The sequence below is a fragment of the Otolemur garnettii genome, unplaced genomic scaffold (assembly GCF_000181295.1).
Source record: "Otolemur garnettii isolate 467f Iridium unplaced genomic scaffold, OtoGar3 scaffold00089, whole genome shotgun sequence".
NCBI lineage: Eukaryota > Metazoa > Chordata > Mammalia > Primates > Galagidae > Otolemur > Otolemur garnettii.
The window spans coordinates 1376891-1397424 of NW_003852484.1; the positions used below are offsets into that span (position 1 = coordinate 1376891).

The following is a 20534-nucleotide window of genomic DNA, read 5'->3' on the forward strand; positions in this document are numbered from 1 at the left end:
GAAGAGGGTAGGAAGTTCTATGTACAAAGCATCATGCTGTTTCTCTTCACAACCACTTTTACCCCCAAAGGCTCACCAACCAAACTTACACAAACATCAGAACAAGGGAGCTTCACTCATTAAATCATTAGCTTTAGTTTTAGAATGTGCAAAGTTTCCCAGCTAATCCTGCTACACATGGGAATCTGGCCCTCAAACAGAAAAAAAAACCCAGGGCATCAAGAGTTCAGTTAAACTCAGAGAGTGGTCAGCACATTCCCTCTCTTGGGAAACTCCTGGTATGGGCCAATGTCATCAATCTCTTCTATCTTAGCTCCTCTTTTCTGAGTGTGTTCCAGACATGATCTCATCCACTGTCACCACATTCCCTGAATCATAATGATGATAATTTACATTTGCTCTGTGCCTCAGGTTTGAAGTGCTTTGAGTACATCATCTTAATGAATGCCTACTTCAATTACAAAAGGACAGACATTATTCCCATTCAGTGGATGTAGAAACTGGGGCTTGGCAAGGTAAGGTGAACTGTTCGTACAGGTAAGGTTGCTCCGGGCCTCTCACCCACGTGTTCCAATCCCTATATCCTTTTCAGTGGATCTTGTTGCCTCCCACAGGGAAGAAGGCAGGAGGAATCCTTAATTCCCATTTTGTTAAAGGGGAGATTGTGGCACTAATCTTTCAAGTTGTTTTCATGTAAGGCATAGAGTAAGGAAAGGGAGACTCTAGGCAACTGTCCAGACTGGGTCATTTGGTGCCACACAGTGTGTAATTTCTTAGAGTAAATCACAAACTTTATAATCTTTTCATGTTTATATTTTATTGGTATGTAAGAGCTGTACATATTTTGGGGGTCCATGTGATATTTTGATATCTTATGCAATGTGTAATGATCAAATCAGGGTAATTGGATGTTCAAACCTTGAACCTTTATACCTTTATAAACCTGCAAACTTTCTATACTGATAGCTACAGTAGGTGACTCAGATCCAAGATCTGTATCCAAATAATCCTCTCTTTTTTAGCTGTTTTTTTTTTTTCAGAAGATGAGATTGACCATGGAAATTCCCAAGATATTACAGAGCCCCACATTTTAGGCATAATCAAAACCTCACGAAGAAGAAAAATGAAACATGTCCATCTCCTGGACTGCAGTTCCCTTCTTAGCCTCTCCTTTCACCTCTTTCTCTAATTATATTTTCAAACTCTAGGCTGGTGATGGACCATAGTCCACCGGAACTATTTCAATCCATATTTGGCATCACCGAGACTCAGATACATTGTACAAAATAACCCACAGTGTGAAGCATCATGGTGATATGTAATTCCAGCTGAAGCTGCCAGTATTTTGTTTCATTGGCTCCTAGATTGTAGCAGGACAGCTGCATCAATCTCTGTTTAAACCCAAAGGGCAGTGCCTTGGACTAGCTGGACATATGCCTTGCATATTCCAAGACAAAGGCACCAATCCTCATGGTCTTGGATGTCCCTTGGTACCTTCAGGAGGTCATAATAATTCGGCTCCTGTTGTCCCAAATCTGAGTTCCCTTTTAGGGGGAATAACTCAGAGGCAATGATTTGTTCCTGTCAGAACTTGGCAGTGGACTTTCTCCTGTTAAAAATTTATTCCAAACTAAATTGGTTCATGAAATTTCCTCCAGTTGCTTATTGGCAGAGAAAAAAGACATCTTCCTGGTGGGTTGCTCTTGTTGGTGATGTATGTTTATGTTTTGGTTTGTGTAATAATATACTGCCTGAAGCCCTCCCCCTGGGGATCTTTGGTCCTGGTTCCCTGTCCTCATTGCCTGCACCAACTGCTTCATCTACCTACACGTTCTCAAAGCCCTTACATGGCTCTCAGCCCCCACATCCTGATTTGCCACCATTACCCTGAATACCACAGCCCTCAAGTACTTGTTTCATGAAGGTCTCTGGGGGTGTCTTAGAAAACACTGCCCCCCCCCCAAATCACACCTGTACCAGGGAGGGCCAGGGACTGCAGCAGAAGAAGAGAAGAAGTAGGAGGAGGCAGGGAGGAGGAAAGAGGCTATAAATGTTGCTATTCTTAAACCCTCCCTAACCCAGCCAGTTTTATGGACTCAGAAGGTCCTCACAGCCTGTAATATATACACACCTCTGAGGAACAGGAAGGGCTTGGAAAGGTGCTTACAAATTGCCCTTCTCTGAAGCTTTCTCTTGGGAAGAAGTTCTGAATGCTTGGCTTAAACCCAGCCTTCTGTTTTCAGTGTCAATTTTCCTTCTCCATACAAACTCATAAATGTCCCTGATTTTCTTTCTTTCTTTCTTTCTTTTTGAGACAGAGTCTCACTGTGTGGCACTAGGTAAAGTGCCATAGCATCATAGCTCACAGCAACCTCTAACTCTGGGCTTAAATGCCAGAGCCTCCCAAGTAGCTGGGATTACAGGCACCCGCTACAACACCCAGCTATTTTTTTGGTTGCAGTAGTCATTGTTGTTTAGCAGGCCCAGGCCGGGTTAAAATTCTCCTGCCTCAGTGTATGTGGATGGCTCCCTAACCACTTAGATACCAGTGCCAAGTCAATGTACCTGATTTTAATAGCCTATAAGTTCCTAGGATCAGAGAAAGAATACAAAGGCTTGGTGTTAAGCATGCACTGCAAAGAAAAATAAAATTGTAGATATGTATCTATAGATACATGGCTAAATGGGGAAAACTGGTAAACATACTCATACAAGGTAGGACAATTAAGTTGGCAAACTCATACTTGAAAAAGTGCTATATACCCATTGCTTAATATCACTATAGTCACCTTCAAAATATGCCCCTTGACCATCTGATGACCATGGTGATATTCTGCAATGAAGTATGTAGCACTTTTTGAAGCAGGAGTTCGCAAACTTAATTTTCAGACCTTCCTATGATGACAGCTCTGAAGGCCATTCCAGAAAAAGAGTTCCAAAATTACTTTGAAGAGTGGACTAGACACTGGCATCAGGGCACAGCTTCCCTTGGGGAGTACTTCAAGGGTGACTTTAGTGATATTCAGCAATGGTATATGACACTTTTTCTAGGATGAGTTCGGATAATTTAATTTTCCAATCTTGTATACATATCAATGAAGGAATAGTTGGGAGGATAAACAAGTATTAGCAACTATTAGACAGTTAGACAACTGAGTGGGTAGATTATTTTTGTTCCTGTTTTTCTTGTCTGTATGTTTTATATTGAAAAATACATAGCTTTGTAATTAAAAATAAAAAAGATAAATAAAAATAAAATAGAAGTTTCCTTTAAAAAAAAAATCAAAAGGAAGGCTGAATAAGCCCAGTGCTTTTCAGTTCCTTTAAGTGTGAGTGTGCTAGAAGTGTGGGCTCTAAGGTGAGCCTGTCTGGATTCAGATCTTGCTTCTTCCTCTTTAACAATCTTCTTTAAGCCTGATTATTCATCTGGACTTGAACCCTTGAGCTCAGGCAATCCACCTGTCTTAGCCTCCCAGAGTGCTAGGATTACAGGCATGAGCCAAAGCGCCTGGCCATTCATCCAGAAGATATTAACACCAACTCTATGGAGTTGTTTCAAGCATTATATGACATACACCTTATAAAGTTATACTTTCAATAAATGGCAACTATCACTTATTTTTTCCAAATCTTTTTATTCAGGCAAAATAGTTTTGTTGTGGAATTTGCACACATTCCCCCTATAAGCAAATTCATCTCATGCTTGCTCTTACTTTCAACATAGACAAATGCTGGCTTCTTCGGCAGCAAGCACACTCCTGAGTTCGTCCTGCTCACAATGTGTCACAGAAATGAAGGAGAGCAGAAAAAGAAGGACATCGATTCTGTTTCTCTTAATCTGAGCAGGTTGACCTGTGTTGAAATTAATTATTGGAAGACAAGATAATAAATGGTTGGCTTTCAGAATCAATACTGGGCAGAGAAGAAAGCTCTCCTCTGGAACAGCACTTCCTGTTTCCTTTAGAAACTGTGCCAGTGCTCCCTGAGAGACAGTAACTTAATTCTTCCCATCAGCATGTTACTCTCACTGTGCAAGCTAAGTAGTTGTCATTTTGTGTAACTCTAGTGATTATACACTGAGCATCCCTCTGAGGAGGGCCACTAAGGCACAGAATCCTTCAGAAGGGGGAATCTGCTCCCACTTTGTTCAAAGACTCTCTGTCCTTCCCCATCCCTTTTCTGAGGCCCCATGACTCAATTCCAGTCCAGTTACAGAAATCCAATGTAATCACACATCTCATTGGACAGACTGGTCTTCCATGTCAGATTCTACTAGCAGCCAACCCAGCCATGCCTTGGTGCCCAGTTTTGACAACTATAATTTGGTCCTGTTCCTAGGAGCCAGGCATTTTCTTTTCTGATGCCCTATGAATCCTACCTCTGAAATGTAGCCCAGTGACACAGCCCTGCTTGCTATAAAGAGTCTACCGTCTGCAAGCTGCCCATCCTTTCTATCTGCCTCGGACCTCTGAATACCATTGGCTCCCAGATGCAGAACCCACTATTACTCTATTGTCTTTCTTTGGTTTTGAACTGGTTGAATTGGGTAAGCATCTCTTCCATAATACTTGCATAATGCTGGTTAGTGTCAGTAGCTGATCTGGCCTTCTCAAAGCATAAGCCTACTGTCTCATGCATAGATAAGAAGACCAATACCAAGATGAATCTTGAGAGAGAGAGCATAGTATTTGATAACAGTATGAAAGGAAGTGAAGCTTAGATATATTCCATCACCAGTCACTGGCACTACTAGGGCTACCATTTGCTCCCCCATCACCAGTCACTGGCACTACTAGGGCTACCATTTGCTCCCACCAAAGCTGCTGTTTATTACCTCCTATGAATAAGTTCTCTAGTAGGTACTTTCCACATCTTTTCTTTTCTTTTTCTTTCTTTCTTTTCTTCCTTTTTTCTCTCCCTCTCTCCCTCATTCATTTCTTCCTTCTTCCACTTTCCATTCTTTCTTTTTTTTTTGTATTCATTCTGTGAGTTTATTTATTTTTATTAAATCATAGCTGTGTACATTAATACTATCATGGGGTACAGAGTGCTGTTTCTATATACAATTTGAAATACTTTCATCCAACTGGTCAACATAGCCTTCATGTCATTTTCTTAGTTATTGTGTTAAGACATTTATATTCTACATTTAGAGAGATTCACATGTACCCTTATAGGATGAATCATAGGCATTATCCCACCAATCATCCTCCCTACACCCATCTTCCCCCTTCCCCTCCCCTCCCTCTCCCCTTTCCCTATATTCTTGAGCTAAAATTAGGTTACAGTTTTCCTATGAAAGCTGTAAATTAGTTTCATAGTAGGGGTGAGTATATTGATACTTTTTCTTCCATTCTTGAGATACTTTGCTAAGAAGAATATTTTCCAGCTTCATTTTTTCCTTTCTTTCTTTCTTCCTTTCTTCTCTCTCTTTCTCCTTCCTTCTTTCCTCATTCTCTCCCTCCCGCCTTCCTCCTGTTTTAGAAACAGGGTATTGCTCTTTCACCCTAGGTGGACTATCTGATATAGTTATAGCTTACTATAATATAACCTCAAACTTCTGGGCTCAAGCAATCCTCCAACCTCACCTTCAGGGTAGCTAGGACTACAGGTGCATGCCACCATATCCAGCTAATTTTTTTTTTAAATAGAGAGAGGGTCTCACTATACTGCCAAGACTGATCTCAATCTCCTGCCTCAAGCAATCCACCCCAGCTTGGCCTCCCAAAGTGCAGGCATTTACAGGAAAAATTCCAAGACAACAGGAATATAGGGTAGGATAGGGGAGACACAGGAAGGGTAAAATCTAAAGCCAGGTAAAGTAGTGGCTAGGTTATAAAGGTTATTATATCAAAAGTCTGAACTTAATCCTTATGTGAAGCCATCCATGGCTTCCATTATCAATGGAGGTCATGACAAGGCACACATTTGAGGAAATCCACTCTCATAGTGTAGGAATGGATTTAGGGAGATCATTACTTGAGTCAGGGAAACAGAAGTATATTCAAGCAAGAGACAATAAGACTTTGATCTAAAAAAGGTGGCAAAAGTGGGGGAAGGAAAGAAATATATTGAAGGGTTAAATCAATAGGACTTTGCAATGGACTCAATGAGGGATGAAAGCAAGGGAGGAGTCAACAAGGACTCCAAAGTTTATGGCAAAGTGGGTGGTTGGTATTCTTAACAAGCACGAGGAAAGCATGAGTAACAGCATACTGGAAGGGGTGGAAGGGAGACAATAAAATAAATTTTAGAAACACTGAGTTTAAGAAACCTCTGAAAATTAAAGTGGAGGTGTCCAGAGTGCCAGGTGTTCATGAATATGGAGCTCAAGAGTAAGATGAGAGATGGGACATGGATGTGGGAACCATTAGAGCAGGGGTGGCAGCTGAGGCTCAGAAAAGGTCTACATCATCCAGAGCGTGTGTGTCAAGTGAGAAGAGAATGTCTGAGGAACAAATCCTAGAGAAAAGAGAAAAGAATCTAAGCAGGACCAGCTAGAAAGGCTGAAGGAAACCAGGACAGCACTAGGTCATAGAAGGCTTGGGAGAAGAGAATTGTGAAAGGTGGAAGTGGTTGACAAGGCCCAATGCTTCAGAAAGCCCAATTAAGAGCTGTGAAGCATCCTTTGGATTTTAGCAACTAATATGTCCTATTAGAAACTCTAGTAAGGTTAACCTCACTGGGCCAGAGAGGACAAAGGCCCAATGGCAGGGGTCAAAGGGAATCTAGCGGGTAAGAAGTAGAGATAACAAATATAAACTCTTCTCTCAAAAATTTGGACTACAAAGAAAAGGAGAAACAGAGAGGAAGAAAGTAGGGTTCAGAGGTGGTTTCCTTGGTGGTTTTTCAAAATAATTAAATTGTTTTTAAGATAGGAAAGACTTGAAGATGTTTAATCCCCAGGGAAAAGGCTGCCTCTGCTGGAAAACCTCCAGGGAAAGCAACACACTATATTACAGGCACTTCATTCTGTTTTTAGACAGATGCAACCTGGGTTAGAAGTTATGCCTGGATTAAGCTAAAATTGGCTTCACTATACTTTGCCTTCTGATCTCCTCTATAGGAAGACTTTAACTACAAATCTACCACTTGTGCCTTCTGTGAAACATTATTTACTCTAAACAACAGATCCAAATTGGACTTCACATTCTTTACAGGCTTCTAATAATTATAGTACATTTTATCAATATATTTCTGAAAATATATTTTCTATAATTAGGTCCCATATTCCACATAATAGTCAAAGTATAAAGAAATTATTTCTCTGGTTTAGAGTTTATATTTTAGTTTATATTACACCTCAAAGCCTTTAACATTCCTCTCTGATGCAAGAATAAAGTCTAAACCCTTGTGTCTAAAGATGAAGGTTCTTGAGAGTTTAGACAAAACCTATACTTTCTGAGCTTTCCTACAGTCATTTACTTTCTAGCAGGTAGAACTTTTTGCTCTAATCAATTTTATTTATAGTGTCACAAACTTTCCAGGAGATTCCAGGAAATTTGAAGACACCATCAGCACCACAATTTTCCTTGAGCCTCTCAGAACAGAATTTCCCATATCCTCCCCAGGATGGAGGAGACTATGGTCCTCTCCACTAACATGACAGCTGATCTTTTGTGTTCCTCTTATCTTCAAGTTATTTCTCCATAGTGCACTAACCTCAAGTTTATAGATTTCATACAGATGTGACACATCCTGATATGCCCTCCTCTTTCCTGTTAGAACAAGTCATTTCAACAAAGAATCCTCTTCTCTTGCCACTTGCTAGTTAGGGTCTCGATACCCTAAAGTCTCAGAACTATTTATTATTTATCTTGTTGTGCTAAAAGTTTAAGTGCAATATTTGTTATGTTACAAAAAATAAGCCATCATGTTAGTTGTTACACATGCCTTTGGTTGATTCATCAAAAAAGGCTATAAAATATTGTTTGCAATCTGTATTTTTTTTTAACTCAAGTGATTTAAGGGCATTTCTCTCATAAAGTGCTCATTTCTATGTCACTTGTGGAGATATACCTAGTTTTGGCTTCACTCAGATATTTTCTTTCCTCCGTTTCAAATTTCACTTAAATACTTATATATAGATCAACCAGGTTTTTGCCAACACATATTCTTCCCAGTCTTTAAAAGATGTACTCTATCTAGCTCTGCAAAAAATCTTTTAAAACATCAATCACATGGCCATTTGTTTCTCAGAGCTTCTCTTCTTTTCCACAGTGACTGCTATCACATGGAACAAGAGATAAAAACATCACCTGTGCTTCCAGATCTTTCAGTTTGTTACCCAGACCTTTAATCCCCCTGAGCATACCATTTTTTCCCACAGGAAGCAGCAGAAGCAGGAGACAGTTCATGGGCTTGACAAGGAAGTTCATGATAGGCTCTATAATTTGGATACTGGCTCCTACCCCCTCCCAACTTCCCACATCATATCTACACAAAGTGACCTTCCAAACTCTTGACTGGGCATTATCTGCAAGATGTAACATCTTCTTCCTGAGTGTGGTCACAAAATCCTGCCCCATCAGTTCATGCCAGCAACCTCTCCCTAGTGCTCCATGGAGTGCACCCCAATGGGAAAGTGTCATGCAAAAGAAACCCCAAAGGTAAGCTTGTGTTTTATTTCTCTACTGCTTCACATTCTTCTACTTGCCCATTTCATGACATTAATTTCTCTGCAGCTTCCTGGCTTTCTTCCTCACTACTTTTTTTTCATCTGCCTAAGAATCTTTCATCCTTGCTAAGAAGCTGAAGTGTGAAAAAGCAGTTATTTAAGCTCTCCCACCTTTTCCTTCTGCATGCATTTGCAGCTGCTATAATTGGTCATCATCTCTGGCAAGAAGAAAAAGATGGAACTTAACTCTGAAGGTCGCTGCACCATCCCCTAGGCAGGAATGTTTGCTGGATTGCCAAATGAACCAGCTGTCACTAGAAATGCTCCTTGAAAACCCTAAAAGAGCAACGATCATATCTCCTTTCTTCCCATGGAATTTCTAATGTTTGATGCGTGTTTTTCATTTGACTTTGAGTTCCTCAGACAAACATTGTGGATCTCTCCAACTTTTCACAGTATTCAACACAGAGCCTTACTGAGACAAGGAAACTGATGAGGGCTATTGTCCACCACTGAGGGCACAGATTTTCCATCACTGCAGATTACCTATCCTGTTCTACTTACCTTTAGCACTGTGTTGGGTTTGCCAACCATACCTTGAGTATTTTTGGTAGGCAAGGCCACTGATAGATCCACTGAAATGCTTTCCCTCTATTTTTCACCTACTTTGACCCCCAAATTCAGAATGATTTTTAAAAGTGTGCTCTAGTCAAGTTCGAGAGAAACAAAACAAACAAGAGTCAGTTAGGGAAACAACTAACCAGAGATTATTGAAGTACTTAATAGTGCCTGTTTTTATATTTCTTTAAGTCATTCTTTAAATTATCTATTGTTTCAAAAATGTTATCCTAATGCTACTTAGTATGTTTAGCTGCTTAAATGTGATTTGGTGCTTTGAGACTTTAGATAATGTATATTTGAATATAAATGCTTGCTGATTTTTTACTAAATTAGCTTAAGGAAATCTGGCATTTCAGATAATGAGGCCATAAAACAGACCACTAACAGGGCAGGCACAGCTGCTGTCTAAACCATAGGCACTTAAACATTCTCCTACCAAGTAACAGCAAATATCTCAGAACAATAGAACAGTCTCACGTCCTATTCCATCCCATGGCAGGTATGGACACACCTATCCCCTGCAGCAAATCCATCTAATACTTTTTTACACCCCTGATGACATCTAATGGCCACAACATATATATGTGTCTCTTAAAAACCTGTTCTATCCTATAGCCTGTGTCATTCATTGACATTATAAGCAACCTGAGTCGAGTATTTGACTGAAGGACCAGGAGGAACTTCCATCAGCGCCCAGGTCTTCTGTTGGAGCACACACAACTTCTGTATCTTGGACTAGAAAGACCTTTAAACACAGATCCCCTAGGGTATCCCCTGCCCTGAACCCTCACCCCAGAATGCCTGCTGGTGCCTCCCCAGGGAAAGTGTCTTGACTGTGGCACCTTTCCCCCCACCTGCTTTGCTTCTATGTTGGCTATTCAAAGAGTGCCATCTGCAGGATGAATGAAGGACTCCCAATACTTATTTCATTGCCATGAAATGATATTTGAAGAATTTGTTTAAAGTTTAAACATAAAACTTAAAGTTTAATGACATATTGCTACATTAGTTTTTCACAGATAAAATTTATGCTATTTTAACAACTGGATTAAATGTCTTTACCCCAAAAAGTGACCAACAGTGAGGATCACAAATGCAACCCCCACCCAATCCCAAGACTGGAGACCTGTTTGTCCAGGGGCTTCACACTGCCTTGGCCTCTCTCCAGGGGTGGCCATCTTCTCTGCTCCAGGGTTTGCTTCTCCCTGCAGAAGGGCAAATTTCCAGGAGCTACAATAGACCCAATAGCTCTCATTTTGCTTTGATTCAGGATGATTTTTTTGAACCTGAATACAGAGAATGGGTGCTCAGAAGTCCCTTCTCATATCAGCCTCAAGTAAAAGAACCATAAAATGATAAGACTGAAGAGAAGTTCTCTCACTGAATTATGGCCCTCTGGAGCTTTGCTCATAAGTGATCCCCCAGGCTCCTACTCCCCACCAGATCGTATAAACAAGAACCCCAAACAAGAATTTCCAAGTTTTCTGTCATTGCTCTTCTATCTGAAGCATTTTTAGATTTCTGATTAGATCCACTCTTCTTCTTCTAATGGCTTTCACCTAATTGAGAGCAAGCAAGACAGAAAGAAAAGCCCTTCCCTGCCTGGATCCCCATCTCACCACCTGAACATGGTAATTACATCATGCAGAACAAAGTAGGTCTCAGGCAGGCTGCCACTAACAGTCAATTTGCCTTCACTGTGGTCAGAGTTGGTTTTCCTATGTGGATTAACAATTCCCAGATGCTGGGAAGCTCCACTGCCCACTCTTTCCCCCAGAGTGGCAAGGAAGGAAGAAGACAGGATTAATTTTCAGACTATAAGATTCATCTCTAGAGGCCTATTTGCAGGGCCATGGAATAACTCATGACCTCTTGCTTAAGTGTTCCCTTATAGTCCACATCTGTGCTCTCCTTTCCAGAGCAAACATTCCTCCTAAATGCATATTTTGGAATTTAGAACTCTCTCTTCTCTCTCAAAAAAATATAGCCTTATCAGAAAGCAGAGTCAAGGACATGTGGATTATATCAATGGATTACTCATCGGCAGTGCCAGAGAAAAGTTGTAACAGATGTGAAACAGGACAGCTACAGTGGCAACCCACACCCATTCTTGTTCTTTCTCCTGTACTTTCCATGAGCAAATTAGCACTCACAAATAAATTCTATACCTAGTTCCTATACCCCAATAAGGAGGGAAAGCATAGAATTAGGATAAAAACATGACTCTGGAGCCCAACAGACTGGGGTTAGAATCCCAACAGAGCCACTGGTAAGCTGGATGACTTGAGCACACTCAAGAACTTTCTGAGCCTCAATGTTGTCTTCCATAAAACAAGGCTAATAACAGTCACTATTCAGGGCTGGTATGAGACAAAATATGTAACAGAACCACAAGATCTCGAAAATGTGTCCATTATTTTTTTAGTGTGAATTTAAGTTTGTGGGTCCCCACTGCTGATGAAAATGTATTGTTCCATGTGAGAGGGACATCTGTCATCAGCCAGACAGAGGTGTAGGGCCAGTCAGGTGAAATGGGGTTAGGGTACCCAAGAGGCTTGCTTAGTTCTAACAACATACAAAAACTCTAGCTAAAGATGGCATTGCCTAGGGGCCACATCAGGCAGAAAGCAAAGAGAAGTGAGCTGGGTCAGGAATGTGGGTAGCTTGGCAGATGTCCAAACTAAGTGAGAAGGGCTGAACCATAGGACAGCCAGAGGCAGACACACCAAAGCTGTGAGCTGGTTCCATTCCAACAGATGACCACAGGTACCACAACCCCACTCTCAGCAGGCAGATGTCCTCATGTGGCTAGGAGGCTTTATTTTCTTTCAACTGTGCTAAAATATACACAGCATAAAACTAACCATTTTAATCATTTATGTTGCAGTTTCGTGGTATTATGTACCTCCACAGTACTGAGCAACCATCACCACTGTCCATCTCCAAAACTCTTCATCTTGTAAAACTGAAACTCTATTCCCATTAAACAGTGACTCCCCATTCCCTCCTCCTCCCAGCCCCTGACAATCACCATTCTACTTTCTGTCTCTATGAATTTGGCTATTCCAGGTACTCTAGGTATAAATGGAAGGAATCATTCAATATTGACACTTCTGTGAACAGCTTATTTTGCTTAACGTTAATATCTTCAAGGTTCATACGTGCTGTAGCACACATATGTTAGAATCTCCTCCCTTTTTAAGGCTGAATAATATTCTATTACATGAACATGCCACATTTTGTTTACCCACGCATCCATCGGTAGACACTTGGGTTGCCTTCACTTTTGACTACTGTGAACGTAAGTATAAAAATACATCTGTGTGAGTTCCTGCTTTCATTTTTTTGGGAATATACATGAAGTAGAATTGCTGGATCTTATAGTAATTCTATTTTTAAATTATTGAAGACCCTCCATACTATTTTCCATGGTGGCTGCACCATTCTACATTCCCATCAGCAGTTAACAAGGGTTCCACATGAGGCTTTCTTTATTGCACAGCTTGGAGCCATTGCAACCCAATTCCCTGGTTCAGTTCACTGCTGACCTGGTCTTTCTGGCTTTTGGAAGGCCTCTCACTTTTCAGGATATACTTGCATTTCTCTGAGAGATGCTTGTAATGCTTGTAATGTTCCTGATCTTGCTTGGTTCTTGACAGGCGCTTTTTATGTACCCATAGCAAACATCTGCCTGGGTGAGGGCTAGGGCTCTGCAAAATGCCCAGAGAGGCACACACTGAGGGCTGCTGGTATGGTGGGGTTGGAGCCAGCCCTGGTTGAAGCTGTGATGTGGCAAAACCTAGCTATTTTATCCTCACTATTTCAGTAGCACTCACCCCATGTGAACACCCTCCCCTGCCTTACTCTTCAAAGTTTTATTTTCCACTACGACTGATCACACCTGACAAAATAACTAGATAGTAGCATTTTGTCTTGAAGGTAGCAATTTTTAGGACCCATTTGGGAAACCCCCCAATAGAGAAATGTAACAGAATTAGGATACAATTTTTGAGGTGGTGACTCTGAACAGAAACACTTTTAGATCATTACACCATCAGATAAATGGTTAGGACCTCTCATACAGCATCTTTGTGCAAATTAGAAAACAGTGCCCTTTTGAATCAAGTATGTAGCTCAACTGAACAACTAAATATTTAGTAAATGGCAGACTAAATATTGCACAAGTAGCAGCAAGGCACGTTCAGCTCTGCAGGTGTGTGCCTGATGAACAGGTATCATCTCTTTCTCTAGGTTCTGGAAAGTACACAGCTTTGAAAGCAGAGATGGGGCTGATTTTCAGCTCCTATTCAAGGGCAGTGACAACCAAAAGCAGTAGCCCTGGGATGATGGTAAATCTTATAATCCCTCCCTCCAGCACCACCTTGTGGACAAGCCATTTTAGATCACTCTGGCAGAAAGATACTCTGAAGACCAGAAACTTGGGGGTCTATTTACGACTCACCTCGTGATCCAAGAAAAGACAAAGGTCTCCTGGCATCAGGCAGGAACATAGACCAGAAAGTCACAGGCTATCAAATTGGCATGCCATCCCCACCAAACATCAAAGCCATAGCCCTGGTAAATCTCACCTGGTTATATATACATACCCCTATCCATAGCATCTCACCTGAGCCACCTCTTCAAAGTCATCGTGCCTCTTCTGCAGGGCCCGGGCTCGATGTAGGGACTTCCCAACCCCAGTGTGTTTGCTGAGAAAGGCCTCGCCATGGTTTTCAATCCAGTCCAACACCTGGTCAGAAAAGGAAGACAGAAACAATGACTTCCTGGAGAAGGAAAGACATGTGGCAACACGTGCAACTGCTAGTCTTAACTACCTACCCCTCCCACTCAGAAAGCAGCAGTTCAGGAGGAAATGTTCAGTCCACTGTGAATATAAGAGATTTCATTACTATCATTGGCAATGTAAGGTCCCACCTTTATTAACAAATTCAACTCAACTTCTTGGATCTCTAGAATATGCTCCCATTATTTTTTCAGTCTGTATTAGTTCATAGACCATCAGGCATAACTTAACTCCCTCACCCTCTACCCAACCACATAAAGCCAGATACTGGCAGGAAATTACACAGTGCCAGATCAGCCAGTATTTGAGCCCCCACCACTCATCTGTCACTCCACCATACAAACACCCACAGCACTGGTGACCAGGCCCAGTATGTGGCCTCATTGTGCTTCTGGGACTCCCTTCCTAATCTTGAAGAGTCCAGAATAGTTAGTCTCCAGTTGGATACTTCAGATAGCCAATCACTAGGATGACAGACCATTTTGGCTTCTTTCCACTTTTCTCTTCCAAGCAATAACCAACCAACCAAATAAATTAAGGTCATAGTGTTTTAAGGCCTTTAGTATCTGTGATTCTCTTGGGAAGCAGTGAAAACTCCATATTCTTTCAAGTAAAGATCTAATGACTTGGCTTCAAAACATTCAACTCAATGTTTACAGAAGTTGGAACAGAGGTGGCTGGAGTAGTCAAGGGGTAAGAGAGGGGATACTGAGATGTGAGAAAATAAGTTCCTGAGGGGCACTTGAGAAGGCGAGATGGAAACACCATAGTAAAAACCTTGAAATTCAGGGAGGACCAAAGCCTTTAACATCCATTTGGCATTGTCACAGATGGCCTAACAAAAATGTGTGCTTCCCAGGGACAAGGGAAGTAGTTCATCCTCTGGTCTTTGATTATAGCCACTCAATAAATCAGGTGGCTACAATTAAATCAGAACTATAGTATAGACACACCTGTTATAGATCCTGCCAAAATGCAATTGAACCCATTTTACTCCTGTAGTACTAAGCATCAACTAAACATTTGATTAATGATGTATTGGGTTTTCCAGATTTTAGAAGACATTTTTGTTTTATTTGTTTGTTTTTCCTTTTTTTTTTTTTAAATCATTGCTGTGTACATTAATGCAGTTATGGGGTACAATGTGCTGGTTTTATATACAATTTGAAATATTTTCATCAAACTGGTACATAGCCTTCATGGCATTTTCTTAGTTATTGTGTTAAGACATTTATATTCTACATGCAGTAAGTTTCATATGTACCCTTGTAAGATGCACTGTAGGTGTGGTCCCACCAATTACCCTCCCTCCACTGATCCTCTCCCTTCCTCCCTTTCCCCATATTTTTGGGCTATAATTGGGTTATAGCTTTCATATGAAAGCTATAAATTAGTTTCATAGTAGGACTGAGTACGTTAGATATTTTTTCTTCGATTCTTGAAATACCTTGCTAAGAAGAATATGTTCCAGCTCCATCCATGTGAACATGAAAGAGGTAAAGTCTCCATCTTTCTTTAAGGCTGCATAGTATTCCATGATGTACATATACCACAATTTATTGATCCATTGGTGGGTTGATGGGCACTTGGGCTTCTTCCATGACTTAGCAATTATAAATTGAGCTGCAGTAAACATTCTGGTACAAATATCTTTGTTATAATGTGATTTTTGGTCTTCTGGATATATACCTAGTAGAGGAATTGCAGGATCGAATAGCAGGTCTATTTTTAGTTCTCTATTGTTCTCCAAACATCTTTCCAAAAGGAATGTATTAGTTTGCATTCCCACCAGCAGTGCAGAAGTGTTCCCTTTTCTCCACATCCACACCAACATCTCTGGTTTTGGGATTTTGTGATATGGGCTAATCTTACTGGAGTTTGATGATATCTCAAAGTAGTTTTGATTTGCATTTCTCTGATAATTAAGGATGATGAGCAGTTTTTCATGTCTATAGGCTGTGTGCCTGTCTTCAGAGAAGTTTCTCTTCAAGTCCCTTGCCCACCCTGAGGTAGGATCACGTGTTCTTTTCTTGCTAATACGTTTGAGTTCTTTGTGGATTCTGGTTATTAAACCTTTGTTGGAGACATAACCTGCAAATATCTTCCCCCATTCTGAGGGCTGTCTGCTTGCTTTACTTACTGTGTTCTTGGCTGTGCAGAAGCTTTTTAGTTTAATCAGGTCCCAGGAATGTATTTTTGATACTGCTTCAATTGCCCGAGGGGTCCTCCTCATAAAATTTTTACACAGGCCGATTTCTTCAAGTGTTTTCCTTGCACTTTCTTCTAGTATTTTTATAGTTTCATATCTTAAGTTTAAATCTTTAACCCAGTGAGAGTCTATCTTAGTTAATGGTGAAAGGTGTGGGTCCAATTTCAGTCTTCTACAGGTTGCCAGCCAGTTCACCCAGCACCATTTGTTAAATAGGGAATCTTTTCCCCACTCAATGTTTTTAATTGGCTTGTCAAAGATCAAATAATGGTAAGTAGCTGGGTTCATCTCTTGGTTCTCTATTCTGTTCCATACATCTACCTCTCTGTTTTTGTGCCAGTACCATGCTGTTTTGATCACTATGGATTTATAGTATAATCTGAGGTCTGGTAGCGTGATTCCTCCTGCTTCGTTTTTATTTCTGAGTAACGTCTTGGCGATTCGAGGTTTTTTCTGATTCCATATAAAATGAACTATTATTTTTTCAAGATCTTTAAAATATGATAGTGGAGCTTTAATAGGGATTGCATTAAAATTATATATTGCTTTGGGTAGTATGGACATTTTAACAATGTTGATTCTTCCCAGCCATGAGCATGGTATATTTTCCATTTGTTAACATTTTCAGCTATTTCTTTTCTTAGAGTTTCATAGTTCTCTTTAGAGAGATCTTTCATGTCCTTTGTTAGGTAAACTCCCAAATATTTCCTCTTCTTTGACACTGTGAACGGAATAGAGTCCTTGACTGTTTTTTCAGCTTGACTATTGTTGGTATATATAAAGGCTACCAATTTATGAGTGCTGGTTTTGTAACCTGAGATGCTGCTGTATTCCCTGGTCACTAGAAGACATTTTTGGAAAATGATTTAGATGAACAGGTCTATTTAGGATGCTTGAATTCATTCCTTTCTTACATGGATTGCCCTATAGCAAGTAGAGGTAGACCAAACCATCCTGTGGGCTACAGGCATGGGAGTTCCAGCTCTACAGAATATAGCCTTTGGTTTCACTTCCTCTGATATTTGGGATAAATTAACGCCTGCAATTTGAAATGTCTGGAAGTCTACAAAGTCTTCAGTGGGTATGTTAGTTCAAAGAAAGGTACATATGAATTTAAAAATGAAGTTTAACAAACATTCACTTTATTCATTGAATAAAGATGTAAGGTCAAGTAGCTGTCCATTACAGTGAAGAAAACGTTTTTTTTTTCAAAAGTGACTATTCAAACATTAAGTATGGAGATTTCTAACACTTCATATAACATATTCTGGCAACATATTTTTTTAAAAATATCCTAGAGGCACATCCATAATAAGAAATGGAGTAGTGGATTCTAACCTTTTACGAACACTAGAAGTCAGCACCACATGTTCCTTACTTTGAGGAGCCTGTGCTTCTCTAGAATTACTTGTGGTGAACTTTCAACCTCAAAACTTAGATGAGTGTATTTTTACTTGATCTGTCATAATTAGATCCCATAATTCTGTATTCTAAATTACGTTATAAGCTTCAAGAAGGTCAAAGATAAATATTCCTAGTCACAACATTTCCATATATTGGGTAAGTTTGAGAATTTTTATTTGTATTTAACTTTTTATTAATCTCCTTTGAGAATAAATTGCAATTTGAGGATACATTTTTGTATATGAAGGAGATGTCTGTAGTCAAGCATGAATGCTTCGAAATTTATAGAGAAGTCCTTTGGATTATATTTTCTTTAATTTAGTTTTGAGCAATTAAGTATGACATGATTGTCTGGTGATGGTTTAATGGATTTTATTTTATTTTTATCTCAGATTTAAGAAAATTGAATATTATTTATTTATTTATTTTGCCGTTTTTGGCCGGGGCTGGGTTTGAACCCACCACCTCCGGTAAATGGGGCTGACACCCTACTCCTTGAGCCAGAGGCACCACCCAGAAAATTGATTGAAACAAATTGGTTGAAGAGGGTTTTAATTTTTTTTAATGTTTAACATAGTAATTGCACATATTTATGGGAAGCATGACATTTTTATACAAGTATACAATGTATAATGATCAAAACTGTAAATCACTTTGGGTAGTATATCCATTTTGACAGTGTTGATTCTGCTGATCCATAAGCAGAATGCATAATTCTGCTTATAATTTTGAGGTAAAATCCATAAGCAGGGTATATTTTTTCTATCTGTTTATATCCTTTGCAATTTCTTTCCTCAGCGTTTCATAATTCTATATATGTCTTTCACCTACTTTGTTAAGTATGTTCTTAGGTATTTTATTTTCTTTGTTTCTACTGAGAAAGGTATTATATTAGAAAAACTCCCGGGGTGTGGAAGCAGATGCCTGTAGTCTCAGCAACTCAGGAAGCTTGAGGCAAGGGGATCGCTTGAGCCCAGGAATTTGAGGTTGCTGTGAGCTACGACTCCATGACACTCTAACGAGGGCAACAAAATGAGACTCTGTCTCAAAAAGAACAAGAAAAGAAGAGAGAGAGTGAGAGAGATTGATTGATTACATCTTTTATTTGATCCTCAGCTTGACTATGGGTGGCATAAGTGAAAGCTACTAATTTAGGTACATGGGTGTATGTTTATTTTCCTGAGACTTTACTGAATTTATTTATCAATTCCAGGAGTCTGTTGGTTGAACTTTGGGGTTTTCTAGATGTAAGATCATGTCATCAACAAAGAGAAATAGTTTAACCTCTTCTTTCCCCACTGGGATACCTTTGATTTCCTTCTCTCGCCTGATTTCTCTGGCTAAGATTTCCAGAACTATGTTGAACATAAATGTAAACAGTGAGAAACCTTGTCTAGTTCTAATTCTAAGCAGGAATGCTTTCAATTTTTTCCCACTCAATGTAATATTGGCTGTGGGTTAATTGTATATGGCCTTTATAATTTTGAGGTAAAATCCTTTTATGCCTATTTTATTAAGCATTCTTATCATAAGAGGGTGCTGAATTTTGTGAAATGCTTTTTGTGTATCTACTGAAAGGATCATATGGTCCTTGCTTTTCCATTTACTAATGGCAATTAGACTGTTTCCTAATTGTAACAGTATAAAAGTGTTCACCTCTCTCCACATGTGGTAGATTACATTTATAGATTTGAACATGGTTAGTTAACCATCTTTGCATCTCTGGGATGAAGCTCACTTGGTCATGACTAATTATTTCGTTGATGTGCACCTGTGTTCAGTTTTCTAAGATTTTATTGAGAATCTTTGCATCTATATTCATAAAGGACATTGGTCTGTGGTTTTCTTTTTTAGTTGTGTCCCTTCCTGGCTTTGGCATCAGGTGATATTGACTTTGCAGAATGAGTTAGGGAGGATTCCTTCCTTCTCACTGTTAAGGAATAATTTTTGCAGTACAGGTATAAGTTCTTCTTTGTAAGTTTGATAAAATTTGGGTATGGAACCATCTGGTCCAGGATTTTTTTTTGTTCAAATATTTTTAATTGCTACTTCAATTTTGGTGCTTGATATTGATCTGTAAAGGAGTTGTATATCCTCCAGACTGAGTCTAGGAAGGGTGTGTGTTTCCAAAAATTTGTCTATTTCCTCCATATTTTCAAGTTTGTGAACAAAGAAATATTCTAAATTATTTTGCATATCCATAACATCAGTTATAATTTCCCCCTTTTCATTTTAAATTGAGCTTATTAGAGTTCTTTCTCTTCTGTTTTTGATTAATCTAGTTAGAGGATTGTTGGTTTGTTTATCTTTTCAAAGGACCAACTTTTTGATTCATTAATATGTTGTATAGTTCTTTTGTTTTCCATTTCTTTTAGGTCTGCTCTGATTCAGTTTATCTCTTTGCTTTTGCAGGGTTTGGAGTTGGCCTACTCTTCCTTTTTTAGTTCCTTGAGATGATTCATTAAATTGTTGATTTGTGATCTTTCTGTCTCATGGATGTGGACATTTCAGGCTATGAGTTTTCCTCTCAGGACTGCTCTTCCTGTATCACACAGGTTTTGATAACTGGTGTCCCAATTACCATTTAATTTAAAGAATCTTTTGGTCTCCAACTTTATGTCTTCATTGACCCAAGTATCATTCAGCAAGTTTTTTTGGTATTCATGACTTTGTGTAGGGATGAGTATTTCCTTTCTATTTATTTTTTTTATTAAGTCATATATACATAGATCATGAATACATTTATACCTTTGTGGGATTGTGTTGATTATTTGTACAAATCGGAGTGCTTAATCCTACTAATTAATATAGCTTTCACCTTAATCACAGTGTTAAGACATGAGTATTTCTGTTGGAATTGATTTATAGTTTTATTCCAC

The 20534-nt window shown here is 39.5% G+C and overlaps 1 protein-coding gene across 1 annotated transcript in view; it reads right to left on the reverse strand.

The window, feature by feature from the left end:
* The window catches only part of LOC100954950 (kalirin RhoGEF kinase), a 512376-nt gene that overhangs the window by 154420 nt on the left and 337422 nt on the right, over positions 1-20534 (reverse strand). Inside the window, exon 10 of the mRNA XM_023516322.1 lies at positions 13866-13988. Within this exon, the coding sequence (XP_023372090.1) occupies positions 13866-13988 (123 nt within the window). The remainder of the gene's footprint in view (positions 1-13865; positions 13989-20534) is intronic.